At 41.7% G+C, this 18503-nt stretch overlaps 1 protein-coding gene across 1 annotated transcript in view; it reads right to left on the bottom strand.

Moving 5' to 3' along the window:
- Positions 1–18503, bottom strand: part of LOC115207406 (neuron navigator 1) — a 122679-nt gene that overhangs the window by 49989 nt on the left and 54187 nt on the right. The window contains exon 7 of the mRNA XM_029774470.1: positions 3891–4032. Within this exon, the coding sequence (XP_029630330.1) occupies positions 3891–4032 (142 nt within the window). The remainder of the gene's footprint in view (positions 1–3890; positions 4033–18503) is intronic.

Raw genomic sequence — 18503 nt, forward strand, 5'->3', positions numbered from 1 at the left:
CTTAATGCCCTCAATCTCACACAAATTATCACTGAACCTACCAGGTACAACCCCAAATCCATAAACACAGGCACCCTCATAGATATCATCCTAACCAACCCGCCCTCCAAATACACCTCTGCTGTCTTCAACCAGGATCTCAGCGATCACTGCCTCATTGCATGCGCCCATAATGAGTCTGCGGTCAAACAACCACCCCTAATCACTGTCAAACGCTCCCTAAAACACTTCAGCGAGCAGGCCTTTCTAATCGACCTGGCCCGGGTATCCTGGAAGGATATTGACCTCATTCCGTCAGTAGAAAATGCCTGGTTATTCTTTAAAAGTGCTTTCCTCACAATCTTAAATAAGCATGCTCCTTTCAATTTTTTTTAAGCAGGAACAGATATAGCCAAGACTTGAATGCCATTGACTAGCACAAAAACATCCTGTGGTGTACTGCATTAGCATCGAATAGGCCCCGCAATATGCAACTTTTCAGGGAAGTTAAGAACCAATATACACAGGCAGTTAGGAAAGCGAAGGCTAGCTTTTTCAAACAGAAATTTGCAACCTACAGCACAAACTCCAAAAAGTTCTGGAAGAATAAAGAGGTCCATGGAGAATAAAATCACCTCCTCCCAGCTTCCCACTGCACTGAGGCTAGGAAACACTGTCACCACTGATAAATCCACCATAATTAAACATTTCAATAAGCATTTTTCTACGGCTGGCGATGCTTACCACCTGGCCACCCCTACCCTGGTCAACACCTCTGCACACCCCACAGCAACTTGCCCAAGCCTCCCCCTTTCTCCTTCACCCAAATTCAGATATCTGATGTTCTGAAAGAGCTGCAAAATCTGGACCCCTATAAATCAACAGGGCTAGACAATCTGGACCTTCTCTTTCTAAAATTATCAGCCAAAATTGTTGCAACCCCTATTACTAGCCTGTTCAACTTCTCTTTCGAATCGTCTGAGATCCCCAAAGATTGGAAAGTTGCCGCGGTTATCCCCCTCCCCTCTTCAAAGGGGGAGACACTCTAGAACAAAACTGCTGCAGACCTATATCTATCCTACCCTGCCTTTCTAAGGTCTTCGAAAGCCAAGTTAACAAACAGATCACTGACCATTTCGAATCCCACCGTACCTTCTCCGCTATGCAATCTGGTTTCCGAGCTGGTCATGGATGCACCTCAGCCACGCTCAAGGTCCTGAACAATATCATAACCTCCATCGATAAGAGACAATACTGTGCAGCTGTAGTCATAGACTTGACCAAGGCTTTCGACTCTGTCAATCACCACATTCTTATCGGCAGACTCAACAGCCTTGGTTTCTCAAATGACTGCCTCGCCTGGTTCACCAACTACTTCTCAGACAGAGTTCAGTGTGTCAAATCGGAGAGCCTGTTGTCCGGACCTCTGGGGGTGCCACATGGTTCAATTCTCGGGCCGACTCTTTTCTCTGTATACTTCAATGATGTCGCTCTTGCTGCTGGTGATTCTCTGATCCACCTCTACGCAGACGACACCATTCTGTATACTTCTGGCCCTTCTTTGGACACTGTGTTAATTAACCTCCAGACGAGCTTCATTGCCATATAGCTCTCCTTCCGTGGCCTCCAACTGCTCTTAAATGCAAGTAAAACTAAACGCATGCTCGCTACCAGCACCTGCCCGCCCGTCCAGCATCACTACTTTGGATGGTTCTGACTTAGAATGTGTGGACATCTACAAATACCTAGGTGTCTGGTTAGACTGTAAACTCTCCTTCCAGACTCACATTAAGCATCTCTAATCCAAAATTAAATCTAGAATCGGCTTCCTATTTCGCAACAAAGCATCCTTCACTCATGCTGCCAAACATACCCTCGTAAAACTGACTATCCTACCGATCCTGACTTCGGCGATGTCATTTACAAAATAGCCTCCAACACCTTACTCAGCAAATTGGATGCAGTCTATCACAGTGCCATCTGTTTTGTCACCAAAGCCCCATATACTACCCACCACTGCAACCTGTATGCTCTCGTTGGCTGGCCCTCGCTTCATATTCATCGCCAAACCCACTGGCTCCAGGTCATCTATAAGTCTTTGCTAGGTAAAGCCCCGCCTTATCTCAGCTCACGGGTCACCATAGCAGCACTCACCCGTAGCACGCGCTCCAGCAGGTATATTTCACTGGTCACCCCCAAAGCCAATTCCTCCTTTGGCCACCTTTCCTTCCAGTTCTCTGCTGCCAATGACTTGAACGAATTGCAAAAATCACTGAAGCTGGAGACTCATATCTCCCTCACTAACTTTAAGCACCAGCTGTCAGAGCAGCTCACAGATCACTGCACCAGTACATAGGCCATCTGTAAATAGCCCATCCAACTACCTCATCCCCATACTTTTTTTTCTCCTTTGCACCCCAGTATCTCTACTTGCACATTCAACTTCTGCACATCTATCACTCCAGTGTTTAATTGCTAAATTGTAATTATTTTGCCACTATGATCTATTTATTGCCTTACCTCCCTTATCTCATTTGCACACACTGTATATAGACTTTTTTTTCCTATTGTGTTATTGACTGTATGTTTGTCTATTCCATGTGTAACTCTGTGTTGTTGTTTGTGTCACACTGCTTTGCTTTATCTTGGCCAGGTCGCAGTTGTAAATGAGAACTTGTTCTCAACTAGCCAACCTGGTTAAATAAAGGTGTAATAAAATAATAAAATAAAATAAAGAGAACCTCTGTAATTACCCCGCCACACTGATACAGAAGAAAATCTGAATTCTCCAAACATAATTGATTCCTGAAAGTTGATGTGATCATTTGTGGTTTAAGGATAAGCGAAGGGGTCACTAAAGGGCTATTAGAAGAGCCTTATGAAGCGATATCAGTGACTGTTTTTCCACCTGAGAGATCACCTACTGAAAGTGTCACCTTTCAATCCAATGTAGATGTCCACCGACTAAGTTGGATGAATGCTTTTACAGTGTTAAATATCACCTTTATCCATGTCTGATTGATGACATCACCATCTTTACCCAAGTCAGATTTGTCTTTTTTTACATTTATTTAACTAGGCAAGTCAGTTAAGAACAAATTCTAATTTTCAATGACAGCCTAGGAACAGTGAGTTAACTGCCTGTTCAGGGGCAGAATGCCAGATTTGTACCTTGTCAGCTCAGGGATTTGAACTTGTAACCTTTCAATTACTAGTCCAACACTCTAACCACTAGGCTACCCTGCCAGCCCAGGACATCTTTATCCATGTCTGATTGATGACGTCATCATCTTTATCCATGTCTGATTGATGACATCCATGTCTGATTGATTGACATTGCGGCGTTGGTCGTGTGAACTGTTTCTTTGGGACCCAAATGACACAGGCAGATTTGACACGCTTCTGCAGAGGGTGAATCATACACACAGGCAGGCAGGCAGGCAGGGGGACAAAGAGACAGACAATGGTTGCAATGTACATAATGAAATACAAACCTAAACTTTGAGGACAAAGAACTTAGGTAATTGTAGTCTTATATAAATAACTTAGCATCTGTTCCCAGTTATAGCAGTGAGACAGTGTGTGTGTGCGTGCGCATACAGTAGTTTGTCCAACAAAGCAGGTAGACAGGGAAATAGATTCACTGTCAGTCATGAAATACTGACCTAAACTTATAGAGGAAAAACGGTGTTCTTCCATAACTCACACTGATAAAGATGTTCCTTTTTATCTGCTGGAATATGCTTTCAGGTCCTGTCAAATACCTGGTATACTGCTCTGCCCTCACAGGGTATCTGCTTACAGTTTCTCCAGTAAGATCCATGTGTGTGCAGGCAGTAGCCTATATAGTTTACAGAGATACAACAGAAACATAGCTAAGGCTGTTGTGGTTGAATGTGCCCTTCACTCACCATGGCAGAGGAGTTGCGTCTGGATCCGAGGGGCGTAGTGGGCAGAGAGTTGAGGGAGGAGCTGGCGTTGAACTCCTCAGAGCTGAGGTTGTCTACAGAGCCATCGCTGAGCCCACTGCTGATGGAGCTGCTCTCTTCCCAGCTGAAAAGAGAAGGGGTCAAAGGTTATAATAAAGCAGAGCATGGTACTGTTTAGAAGGGAATATATTGTTACTGTGTATTAACAGTTATAACGCTATCTAACAGTAAAGGAAGGGGATACCTAGTCAGTTGGACAACTAAATGCATTCAACTGAAATGTGTCTTCCACATTTAACCCAATCCCTCGTAGTTAAAGAGGAGGTTATCAAAGGAGAAGACAAAGGTAGGCTTAAATTGGCAACAGCTTTGACTGTCCATCTGTCCTCCTGAAGGGATACCATGGTAACAGCCAGCTACAAGCTGTTCGATCAGACAAGGGATGCCTAGGTTACACCACACAGCTGCTTTGATTCTAACACAACAAGGAACTCTCTTTATCATCTCAGTGACAAACTACAGCTCCATGAGTGGCACTTTGACTGAAGTTTCCTCAGCACGGGACGTTTCTGTTAAATCAAGTTGACTGGGCGAGGCCGAGGGTGGCGGTGGGTTGACAAGTATCTCAGGGATGGTGTGCTCCAAGGAGCGATAGAACAGGGGAGTTAGAGAAGAAGGGGAAATCCCAGTGACAGCTGCCTGTGGGTCTGGGCTGTCGTCCCGCCACCCGCCTGCCTGACCTGGCCTGGCCTGGGTTGTCCTGGGACAGATGATGCTGGAGAGGCCCATATGTGAGAGGAAGGAGGTAGGGAGGGAGGTGGACACACAGATGAGCAGTTACAGTGTGGTACTGTAACCCAAAAATATGTAGCTCGCTCACAAGACAGCAACTAATACTTGGACCAAATGGATCCCTGAATAAATCTGAATAGGAGTGAATTTGAATTTCACACTATAAAAATACAGGTCATTGAATTTCACTCTAAAAATACAGATCATTGAATTTCACACTGAAAATACAGGTCATTGAATTTCACACTGAAAATACAGGTCATTGAATTTCACACTGAAAATACAGGTCATTGAATTTCACACTGAAAATACAGGTCATTGAATTTCACACTGAAAATACAGGTCATTGAATTTCACACTGAAAATACAGGTCATTGAATGTAACTGAATGTGAGAAGGGGTGGAGGATGTACTCGAGACGATTATTGTCATGTAAGGCTCAGAACAAGACAAAACAGACTTTTTATATGGAGACCCGGGTTCTGAAGCGAGCTTTGTATGCCTTTATTGTTTCAATAAAAACATCGCAAGAGTGCTGTAATGTTAAGTACCTCTTAGATGTATGTAACTGTTATGTTCTCTCACAAACGTGTCAGATTGCAAAAGGTAGATACTGTAATAAGACCCTTAGAAAGCCGAGTCATTCCTGACTTCTCTTCTCTGTCTGTGCTTTCCTGCCCGGCTGAGTTGAAATGGCTCTTTGTGGGTTCCTACTCTGCAATTAGCAGGGTGATGGAACATGGAATTGCATATGTAGAAAACACTGGGAGAAAAAAACGGTCTATAGAAAGTCTGAAGCAGAGGAGGCAATTGGACTTAATCACATGGCTACATGGCTACATCCAAAAAAAGGGCATTGGGTATAACCTAGAATCTACCAGTCACTGGAACACTTCAGTATATAATTTTACGCACTGAAGTGAACTACTACCATAAATGTACAGGACAAAAAGGATATGTTGGTGTCGGTCACAAAATTGTATAAAGTCCCTTAATTAATGTTGCATTTCTCAGAAGCACCAATCACCCTAAGTGGATACATGAATCTAAAAAGAGGTTTATAAACTAGGGGGTTTATTTCCTTCCCATCCCTCATCAGGTAGACATATAAAACAGACACACAGAACTGTTGGCCAACACAGAGACAGGGTGTTGAGTGATGTTTTAATTGGCGGTTGTGGAGCTAAGAGTTCTAAGCCTGATCTGTGTTGCTGCACTGCAGTGCTCTCCGTAGGTGGTTGTCAAACACAACCATCTCATTAAAGATAATCCACAGAAATTAGTGGCAATTATGAGTTAATATCCTTTCCAAACCTCTAAATATCATTTTAATATCCTTTCAAGAATAGTAGGAATATTGCATCCGTCTGATCTGTTAGCTTTATGTCTAGCTGGCTTGGAGAAAATAGATATTGAAGATGGCAAGATTGGGGGTTTATATATTGAATGCTAAGCAGAGTTTTGTGATGTGCAATGGTTGAAATGTACTTCTTGGTCTATAAACTTTGTACAGAGGGCTGAGGTGAGCCACATTTGTCGCCACATTTGTCGCAATGCTATAAACAGCAGTCTTGGTACAACCACAGACCAGCAAGGATTCATCACGGGTCTAGGCTGAACAGCATGGACCTCAGCTCACAGTAATACTACAACTTGGCCTAAATGTGTGATGAGTTGATGTCCAAGGAAAGGTTCCATCTTCCACATTGTGATTTGAAAATGTTATTCTCATACACACTGGTGAAACCAGCATGTTTGGTACTTGATAAAGATCACATTTTGAGGGAGAGCCTGTTCTTTAAGGCCAGTCATTCAGTGTTCTGGCATTATTGAACTGATTAACAGAGATCCACAGGTACTCACCCCAGTCTTTTATATTTGAAAAGTCACACCTTATGCAGTAATTTTCAGCCAGTGGTTTGTTACAAAGGAATGACCATGGCGTGTCCAGTATCTCCCCAAGGGGGGGGGTCTCCAGACCGGGAGGGTCTGCAACTCTGTGTAGCCTGTAGTCTGTTGATATTGCAACATGTGTCTACTTTGGAGCTTACATTTCAGAGTTAAAACTCAGACAAGGAGGGTGGGAGGAACATAACCACTTACTGTACATACTTCATACATTGGGGTGGAAATGAGCTTTTTGTTTTCCGTGGCACTGCTCCAGCTTACCGGCTGATTCATGCGTTAGTGCTATTATTTGAATTTCTGTCGCTGAGAAAATGTTTTGGTTTGAAAGATTGAGGATAGGGGTTGTGTGGTGGGTGAAGGAGGGAGGGAGGGAGGGGGGGTGGACAATATGATCTACATTCTCCCCTCCTCCCTAGCGGAGCACAAACTGGGACCAGCTGTGTGCAACAAGAGGACTCTTATTGGTTACCAAAAGCTTGTCATTGTTTAATGCACTAGATGTTCATGGCAAGACTACTAGTTGATCTGCTGCTAAAAGACAACCTTCTGCATACTGTAGGGAGACTAAACCTAACAATGATTTCACTTCATTCAATCAATCATACTAAATTGAAAACGTCAACAATCATGCAGAGAAATGTGTGACATTTTGCGCTATATTGATTTATGTCAACCATATTCATATAGCTGTGACTACATAAACAAACCACTAGCATCCTCATACAGAGAAAGATTAACACTACCATGAGACTTTGATGCCATTCCTGCAAGGCTAATAAGTGGTCCATTTGGATAAGCACCCAGGCACCACACCTAATAAAACAACATGGAACTTCCTCCACACACACATACACAGGGATACATGTCACTTGAACAGGTTTAAAGCCACTGTTGCTGCACCACACTATTGGAGAGTCCCACTTTTGATGTGTGTGGTAACATGTGGATCGTCTGACCCGATAGATGTCACGAGATAGTAAAAGGTGTGTAAACCATTAACGGTCAAGTCCTTGAAACAACCAGACCTGTGTCATATAATCCCAAATACTTTAGCTACACTTTGCCCAGTATATGGAAATAATGGGAAAGTCCCAAAAGTGCAATCTCCAAGCTAAATCAAGTGTACCTCCAATATATTCAATTTACAGCGCCTTATGAAAGTATTCACACTCCTTACCTTTTCCAGATTTTGTTGTGTTATTTCCAAACTTTTAAATTGATAATATTTATATTTTTTGTCAGTGGCTTACACACAATACCCCATAATGTCAAAGTGGAATTATGTTTATCAAAATTAATAAAAAATGATTCAATAAGTATTCAACCCCTTTGTTATGGCAAAACTAAATTAGTTCAGGAAAAATGTGCTTAACAAGTCACGTAATACATTGCATGGACTCATTCTGTGTGGAATTATAGTGTTTAACATGATTTTTTAATGAGTACCTCATCTCTGTACCCCACACATACAACTATCTAAAAGGTCCCTCAGTCAAGCAGTGAATTTCAACCACAAAGTCTTCCAATGCCTTGCAAAGGACACCTACTGGTAGATGGGTAAAAAAGCAGACATTGAATTTCCCTTTAAGAATGGTTAAGTTATTCATTACACTTAGGATGGTGTATCAATACACCCATTCACAACAAAGATACAGGTCTCCTTCTTAACTCAGTTGCCAGAGAGGAAGGAAACCACTCAGGGATTTCACCATAAGGCCAATGATGACTTTAAACAGTTACAGAGTTTAATGGCTGTGATAGGAGAAAACTGAGGACGGATCAACAACATTGTAGTTACTCCACAATACTAACCTAATTGACAGAGTGAAAAGAAGGAAGCCTGTACAGAATACAAATATTCCAAAATGTGCATCCTGTTTGCAATAAGACACGAAAGTAATACTGCAAATAATGTGGCAAATCAATTCACTTTTTGTCCTGAATAAAAAGGACTGGGAATTTTTCAGGATAAAAAATAAACGTAATGGAGCTAAGCACAGAAAACCTGGATTAGTCTGCTTCCACCAGACACTGGGAGACAAATTCACCTTTCAGTAAGGCCAAATTCACCTAAACAAACGAGGCCAAATCTTCACTGGAGTTGCTTACCATGAAGACAGTGAATGTTCCTGAGAGGCAGAGTTACAGTTTGGACTTAAATCTGCTTGAAAATCTATGGCAAGACCTGAAAATTGTTGTCTAGCAATGATCAACAACCAATTTGACAGATCTTAAAGCATTTTTAAAAGAACAGTGTGCAAATATTGTACAATCCAGGTTTGCAAAGCTCTTAGAGACTTACCCAGAAAGACTCACTGCTGTAATCACTGCCAAAGGTGATTCTAAAATGTATTGACTCAGGGGGTTGAATACTTATCTAATCAAAATACATCAGTGCTTCATTTATTTTTGACAAATGTTAGAATTGTTCTTCCACTTTGACATTATAGAGTATTTTGTGTAGATCGTTGACAAAAATGACAATTGAATCCATTTTAATCCCACTTTGTAACACAACAAAATGTGCAAAAATGAAAGGGGTGTGAACACGTTCTGAGTGCACTGTATGTATTTGGACTGAAAGAAGGACAGCAGACAGTACAGCTAGGCAAAAATACAGTTCATGACTCTTGGGAGCACATACCTGTGGCTGAACGCTCAATGAATCTTCAATTACCCAGATACTGTAGCTGGGTGTTCTTTTAACCAATCCCATAATTGCTTGTGAAAAACAAGTGCCTACTCTCCTTCTAGCAAGACCTCAGTGCTTACTTGCCAAAGTATAGAGCTTTGCTTGATAAGAAAAATGTTGACTGTCTGTCTCTGAGTCACTTGCTCTAGATCCATTTGAACAATTGACCCAGCAGGTAGCCTATATGCAGATATATCCTTTTTAGAAAATGTCAGTATTTATATAGCCTATAAGCTAGTCATTTTATCAAAACTCTATTACATTAGCAGGTAAAAAAATATCAAGATTCGAAATTTCCCATGGCAAAGCTGCTGTGGATAGATAAAATAAACTGATGAGAGATGTTTTCTTTTAAACTGCAACTATGCATTTCAGTTGATTGATTTCAATAACGTACCATTTTTAACATAATTGCCTTTTTTCAATTAGAAAAAAAAAACGATTTAAATGTCTCTTTCAATGCTTTTGTTTGTTTTTCAACAGTTGCCAGCCTTCCCATCATTTCATCAGGTGAGAAAGCTACAATGGGCACAATGTTACATTCTAAACAGTTCATTGGTCAACTCTTGAGTCATACAAACACCTTTCAAATTCCATGCATTCACAGTATTGAGAATAATTTACAGAGCTACAGTACATCGTCTGATGGTGTTACACGCTGTTCTGTATTGTTATAATCATCATCGCTTAGTGCCTACCTTGGACCCGAAGTAAAATGTATGGTCCTTTTCGCACCGGGCGCAGTCCGCTGCCGCATTGGCGGCACTTTCCCAATTAGCACACGTCCGCTCATTGTCGCGCAATTCTGACATAAAAAAGCATTTAGAAGAAAAATAATCACGTAACGTCATGAAGGCTCAAAGAAGTCTCAACGCTCCATTCAAATCTTTATTGCAGCAACCTCCTATTCCCCATACAGTAAGGACTGCGAACCAGTTGGGAAACACCCCCAAGTAAGAAGCTAAAAAGTGACCCCCCTACTCTCCCTCTCCTGATGGTTAACAGCTGTTCCCAAAACTGCCACATGTAAACCCACATCATATCATCAACACCACCATTAGAGCTACTTGAATAAACTAATTGTTCAATAACCCTTGAATATTGCCCTCTAGGGTTAACATGGATATTACATAACATGGCATATGACACTGGCCCATTATGTTTAAGATGACAATACGTTAAATGTACAGAGAAATAATTTTACAGGATGAATGTGGAAGTTAGGGGGGAGCCTTGCTTTGCTGTAGGCTATATATGTCAACATTACATATGCTTAAAATATTCAGAGGATATAAATCTAATCAATATTGTTTTTTTTACATTTATTTAACCTTTCTTTAACTAGGCATGAGAACATAGAGAAGCAGCTAATGTTCACTTAGACTTAGAATAGACCACTACACTAATAGGCTACAATAAATACACCTATTGTGTTACTGTAGCTAAATACTTACTGCTCCACAGCTTATTCCACGGCTCTACTGTGTTCCTGGAGAGCTAACGTCCTGTGTCTGGTTCCTGATAGCATTGGAACTTGGGGTTATGAGTGTTTTGAGGATGCATCATTCCTACAACGGCCAAAGATGGAACATGTGTTTCTCAAAACACGCAGAAAGAACGTTCTGTAACACTTCATTTTAAACTGGATCATCTGGGTTAACTTAGTTCAGCTGGTAAAAACATGATCAGTAGGTCAACCTCACTGACTGGGATCTAATAAGAATGTCATCCCAGATGTGGAAAAAGACACTGCTTCAAAGCATAGTACATGTAATTACTAGTTTCAAAGCTTCTGGAAGTTCCACTTCATTTTTTATTTATTTTATTGAACCTTTATTTAACTAGGGACTCCCAATCACGGCCGGTTGTGATGCAGCCTGGAATCAAACCAGGGTCTGTAGTGACGCCTCTAGCACTGAGATGCAGTGCCTTAAACTGCTGCGCCACTCGGGAGCCCAATTGGCATGGCTGCTCTTGGATCATCTTTCTCCATTCATATCTTACCTTAACACTATAATTATTCCTCAGTACTGACGACAGATCAGCTTCTAGAGATATATTATCATCATTTCACAATAAGGTACAGAAATTAAGTGAAACTTCCAGAAGCTTTAAATTGAAGGCCAGGTTGTAAGGGTGGGTAATGTACTGTATGAGTACAGATTAATAACAAGTAAGTACCCCTCAAGGTACACTTCATTGTAACTAGCTACATCCTGTGTAACACCTAGTAATTACATTGTACTTAGTGCATGTCATGTTTGCCTATGCTTTGAAACAGTGTGTTTTTTCTGATGACCAAGTTAACCCAGACCGTACACTTTATTTTGGTGGCAAGTGCTAGCAATAACATTGAGTGGAGATATATTTTCAACGATGCACATTCATAGGTCAGTAATGACAGCCTACTGAACAAAATCTATCGGACACCGAGCGTGTCCACGAGGGGTCACAACCTTTGTGACAGTTGTTACTGAATCGGATGCATCTGAGATTAAACAAAACAGTAAGTTGGTGAATGTAGTGGAAACCTGCCCATTCGTAACAAGCCTTGTAACACCTTTGTATTTACAGACCTCAATTACTACCAGCTACATGTTGTTATTACAGTGTAACTATTGTTACAGTTAACTACAATACTTGTTACAGTGTAATTACACATGTAATAATAGTAAGGACATCTTCAAATGAAGTATTACCTAACGTTCGCTAAATGCATCGTTGGAGCAAGTGTCAATCGTGATCGGATCGAAAGAAATTGGCATGGCTGATCTTGGATCATCTTTCTCCATTCATATCTTACCTTAACACTATAATTATTCCTCAGTACTGACCACAGATCAGCTTTCTCCATTCATATCTTACCTTAACATTATAATTATTCCTCAGTACTGACGACAGATCAGCTTTCTCCATTCATATTTTAGCTTAACATTATAATTATTCCTCAATACTGACGACGAATCAGCTTCTAGAGATATATTATCATCTATATGTCTGCAAATATTCAGGCGGCTTATTTCAATGCTTAGCCTACCCTATAATAATGCAGATAAATCAGATTTGGCACATCATTGAGCACACTACTCATCATTAATTATATTGAGGCAACAACTAAAGACAGTAGCCTACAATTAGCAAAATAGAACTCGATTGAATGAACATGAAAGTGCGTTCAATATGATTGAAATATATAGGACTATGTAGCCTACTGTGTTTACCTTTTAATGCAATCATCTCGGTATTCGCTTAAAGGATCATTTTATCCTCTGCTTGTAACAATTTTCATTTTAGTCATTTAGCAGATGATCTTATCCAGAGCGACTTGCAGTTCAAACATTTTCACCCTTTTTTCCTCCCATACTGATCCCAAAGGGAATGGAACCAACAACCCTAGCATTGCAAGTGCCATGCTCTACCAACTGAGCCACACTGGACTATTGCGAAGACATATGCAACTTTGAATGTGTAGTCAACTTCGTTCTGAAATGATCATTGGTCACAGAGAAACAGATAAACATCTTGATTATATGTTTAGCGGAGATCTTCTGTGTATAAATGGATGTGGATGGGCAAACAATTATCTAACGATGCACTTAGCTGTTCTACAAGTGGTCTGAGCCCCTTGATAAATAACAAGCGTTTTCAAGTGAAACAGCTTGGATATTTAAAGATGCTCCTACAAAGGTTTTTAATGATGAACTTAAAATGCTTTTGGGAAACCGGGCACTCCAACCCTAATCTAGTGCACCTGATTCTAATAATTAACTGGTTGATAAACTAAATCAGGTTAGTTACAACTGGGGTTGGACAGAGTAACTTTACAGGAGGGTAGCTCTCCAGGAACAGGGTTGGACAGAGTAACTTTACAGGAGGGTAGCTCTCCAGGAACAGGGTTGGACAGAGTAACTTTACAGGAGAGTAGCTCTCCAGGAACAGGGTTGGAGAGTAAACCTACATGAGGGTAGCTCTCCAGGAACAGGGTTGGAGAGTAAACCTACACGAGAGTAGCTCTCCAGGAACAGGGTTGGAGAGTAAACCTACATGAGGGTAGCTCTCTAGAAACAGGGTTGGAGAGTAAACCTACACGAGAGTAGCTCTCCAGGAACAGGGTTGGAGAGTAAACCTACATGAGGGTAGCTCTCTAGAAACAGGGTTGGAGAGTAAACCTACACGAGAGTAGCTCTCCAGGAACAGGGTTGGAGAGTAAACCTACATGAGGGTAGCTCTCTAGAAACAGGGTTGGAGAGTAAACCTACACGAGAGTAGCTCTCTAGAAACAGGGTTGGAGAGTAAACCTACACGAGAGTAGCTCTCTAGAAACAGGGTTGGAGAGTAAACCTACATGAGAGTAGCTCTCTAGAAACAGGGTTGGAGAGTAAACCTACACGAGGGTAGCTCTCTAGAAACAGGGTTGGAGAGTAAACCTACATGAGAGTAGCTCTCTAGAAACAGGGTTGGAGAGTAAACCTACATGAGAGTAGCTCTCTAGAAACAGGGTTGGAGAGTAAACCTACACGAGGGTAGCTCTCTAGAAACAGGGTTGGAGGGCCCTGGCCTATTCTTTTTAACCTATTTTAAAACATTATTCACTTTCTGAGACCAGGGTGGGATGTCCAGGCATGGGCCGGGTAGACTAGCATCCAGTAACTCTGTGTACTGAATGACTCACAAGGCTAAGTCAACCACAACATAATCTAACCTCCAGCAGGGCATGAGGAACCTCGGAAAACGTTATCCTGGTCCCTCCCCTCATTAGTAACAGAGCATTCTCAACGTGATGTCATCAGGTCAGAGGAGTGACGGGCCAACAACTTTGGGAGGTGCACTGTGTGGGCCAAGAAGTTTCCTCCCCAACAAAAGGGCTTACCAAGAAAAACTTCAAAAATGCCTAATTCGAGACAGAAAGAAGTTGGAGCACTGAACAAAAAAAACAGAGATTAATTTATTATTTGTTCAGGCTTTAATCTAGGCATGGGCAACTGGCGGACCGTGGGCCGGGATCAATTTACCCCCTCCCACCCATTTTCTTTTTTTTAATTCAAAAATATGAATACAGTCTCGGGGATCATCATCATCACATTAACCAAGCTAGCTAGATATGTTTCCATGCAACCTATTTCCACATGTTTTTTTTTTTCATTGTGACAACCATCGAGATTTTACACATAGAAGGAGCAAGAGTGTGTAAATAAACGTCATGGGCACACAGTGGGTACACAAGATATCTGCCATGGTAGTTCCTGAGTTGGGACAGACTAAACAGTCAGTGATCTGTTATCAGCTAGCACCATCCACAACACAGATCTGTTATCAGCTAGCACCATCCACACCACAGATCTGTTATCAGCTAGCACCATCCACACCACAGATCTGTTATCAGCTAGCACCATCCACACCACAGATCTGTTATCAGGTAGCACCATCCACACCACAGATCTGTTATCAGCTAGCACCATCCACACCACAGATCTGTTATCAGCTAGCACCATCCACACCACAGATCTGTTATCAGCTAGCACCATCCACACCACAGATCTGTTATCAGCTAGCACCATCCACACCACAGATCTGTTATCAGCTAGCACCAGCCACACCACAGATCTGTTATCAGCTAGCACCATCCACACCAAAGATCTGTTATCAGCTAGCACCATCCACACCACAGATCTGTTATCAGCTAGCACCATCCACACCACAGATCTGTTATCAGCTAGCACCATCCACACCACAGATCTGTTATCAGCTAGCACCATCCACACCACAGACCTGTTATCAGCTAGCACCATCCACACCACAGATCTGTTATCAGCTAGCACCAGCCACACCACAGATCTGTTATCAGCTAGCACCAGCCACACCACAGGTCTGTTATCAGCTAGCACCAGCCACACCACAGATCTGTTATCAGCTAGCACCAGCCACACCACAGATCTGTTATCAGCTAGCACCATCCACACAACTGGCAATGGGAAGATTTCTGCCCAAAGAGATAACAAAAGATATGTCCCAGACAGATGAACTGTGGTGATGATAGTAGAATAGAAGACTGTTGTCTCCCTGTATCTCCTGATACTCATACCCTGATCTTTTAGTACAAATTATCTGATCAAAAAAATCAGTTTCCCTGTTACTGTTTTTATTTATTCAGTCAGCGACCCTCATCCCTTCCTCATCCATAACGACTGTAACTTAATCAAATTGAATTTGTATCGTAATAAAGATAATAACTGTATTTGTGAAGTGCTTTTTAAACATTATGCTCATACGGAAAGCCCTTCACAAGAGACGTATTTCCTGCTTCCTTTGAAAGGTGCTGCAGTATAACAGGCATGAATACAAGTACTATACATGCTTTACATCTCCTGTTTATCCGAGCATTTCAGAGTGCTGTTAAACAAACTGTCAACTATCCTCTACGTAACCTTTACTAAGGTGTACGTGTAACTACTAATATTGCCATTACCTCTTGACCAAATGGCTTGTGTCTGAAATAACCTCTCCAAAATGTTTGCTTAGGTCACGACTCACCATTCAATAACATAGCAGTATTGACTGGGATATGTACAAGCTGTTTAAACACTGATTTCCACTGTCAGTGAGAATGACCGTGTAGGCAACGGCCGTAACACATAACATGTGCTGTTCTCTCTTTGCTTTGGTTAACTGCTGTTCTCTGTAGGTTGCATGAGAGCAGACAGGAAGCTGCTTTCATATCCTGACCTTCATATGGCTGTGGCCTTTATCTATCTGTGTCTGTCAGCTCTTCCTGCTGGACCAGATCAAAAGGTAAAGAGCAAAGCTGTCTGTTCTACTTAACATTTTTGCAAATCCAAGTTTGATGTTTAGTTGAAATTAGTAGGTACACCCCCTGCCTTTAATAGTCTAAAAAGAGACTTTAACTTTGTTCTAAATGAAACGGGTGGAGGGATGGTGAGTGGGTGGGAGGGAGAGAGAGAGAGATGTACAGGGGTACAAGAGATAGAGCTCTGTACTTCCTTCCCTCAGAATGAATCTGAAATATGAATCTAGAATTAGCATTGGCTGAGATAGTGCATTAAAGCAGAGCTAAAATATTGATAGGTGGCAGGTTAGCCTCTTTATCTACACCGTACAGTACTATGGAATAAAACCTTGAATCTTCAGCCCAGTCCAGAGTAAAAACCAGGTATCCAGACACTGTTGTAAAACGCTATAGAAAGCTATGTTCACTGCTCTTTGACAACACTTTTGATTTGATTACCCTGTGGAGCACCATTCAGGCATCCAGGAAGTGACTGCTACTTAAAATGGCTTGACTCAACAACCTGGATAAAGATCATATGAGCTCAATCCATTTTCCTAAATAATAGCATTGTTGACATCTCTACTCCATAATGACTCCCAAGCCTAATGGTGCAACGACACAATCATTCCAGCAGACGGCACAATGAGTCCAGAGTGAGGGGGCTTGATATGGCGTGGACAATGGCACGAATTGGCACAATGACTTAGGTCTCATTGCTGTATTTGTCTGCAGATGGTGTCTAGCCAGTACAGTCTTTCTATATTGTATTCTATTTGTGCACAATTTGTCCACATACTTTCATTAATCAGTTTATATTCAAGAACTCTATCATGAGGAGAGGCATAATTTAATGCATTAGAAAAGGCATAAAAGTGTCTAAGCAGCGCTCGGAGGATCAAAGTCAGCATCCAGTGGCTCACCCTGCAGTTCAGTTAGTGTATTATGTCCATTTTATCCTCTTATTCAATCAATAGATGAATGAGAAAGACAGTGATGCACTGCACCAGTAGATCACTGATCTAACAGTAACCCTGGCATAGCTAACAGGATTGTGTTGGCATCAGCAAGTCAAGGCAAGGCGGTACAGCACAGCAAAGCAGCTCTATTAACAGTAGCAGTAAAACAGTAATGGTTCTGAAATGCATCAGTGAGTCCATCTGAAACTGGAACCCTGTAGCTGTATCCCTGTGGAAATGTCCTCTGTCCAACCACTGGGCTGGAAAACAAGAGCAACACAGCAGTCTCCATGAGTCAGACTGGACCTCAGACAGTACAGGAGAGTTCCCTTACCTAACATTCACATCACAGGGACACATGGCTTGTAAATATTGGGGTTTTATGTTTTTGTTACTTTGTATTTGTAAATGTTGTATGATTGGTGTACATGCAGGACTTCCTTGTAAAAGAGGTATTGGTCTCAATGGGATTTCCTTGTTAAAATAAAAAAAATATATATAAAACAAATAAACCTAGCCCTGATATGGCTAATGGAGGCTGCCTGCCACTAGGCAGGTAGCCTAGTGGTTAGAGTGTTGGACTAGTAACCGAAAGGTTGCAAGATTGAATCCCCGAGCTGACAAGTTAAAAATCTGTTGTTCTGCCCCTCAACAAGGCACTGTTCCTAGGCCATCATTGAAAATAAGAATTTGTTCTTAACTGACTTGCCTAGTAAAATATATTTTTTTCATATAATTAGGCAAATCAGTTAAGAACAAATTCATATTTACAATGATGGTCTAGGAACAGTGGGTTAACTGCCTTGTTCAGTGGCAGAATGACAGACGCTTACTTTGTCAGCTCGGGGATTCAATCTAGCAACCTTTTGGTTACTGGCCCAACGCTCTAACCTCTAGGCTACCTACCACCTCTTTCTGTGAGTGATATACATCATTTAGTAGACTCTTTGATTCAAAAGCATACACTGTACGTATGGGTGGCCCCAGTGGGAATTGAGTGATGACTTGACATCATTGAGACGATACAGAGACAGTTGACATGCCCCCAGGGCTACAGTCATGTCATTAGTTACTGGTCTGTTTATCAGACATGCCCTCAGGGTTACAGTCATATCATTAGTTACTGGTCTGTTTTTCAGACATGCCCCCAGGGCTACAGTCATATCATTAGTTACTGGTCTGTTTATCAGACATGCCCCCAGGGCTACAGTCATATCATTAGTTACTGGTCTGTTTATCAGACATGCCCCAAGGGCTACAGTCATATCATTAGTTACTGGTCTGTTTATCAGACATGCCCCCAGGGCTACAGTCATATCATTAGTTACTGGTCTGTTTATCAGACATGCCGCCAGGGCTACAGTCATATCATTGGTTACTGGTCTGTTTCACAGACATGCCCCCAGGGCTACAGTCATATCATTAGTTACTGGTCTGTTTCACAGACATGCCCCCAGGGC

This window comes from Salmo trutta, chromosome 14, assembly GCF_901001165.1.
Source record: "Salmo trutta chromosome 14, fSalTru1.1, whole genome shotgun sequence".
In the NCBI taxonomy this organism is placed as follows: domain Eukaryota; kingdom Metazoa; phylum Chordata; class Actinopteri; order Salmoniformes; family Salmonidae; genus Salmo; species Salmo trutta.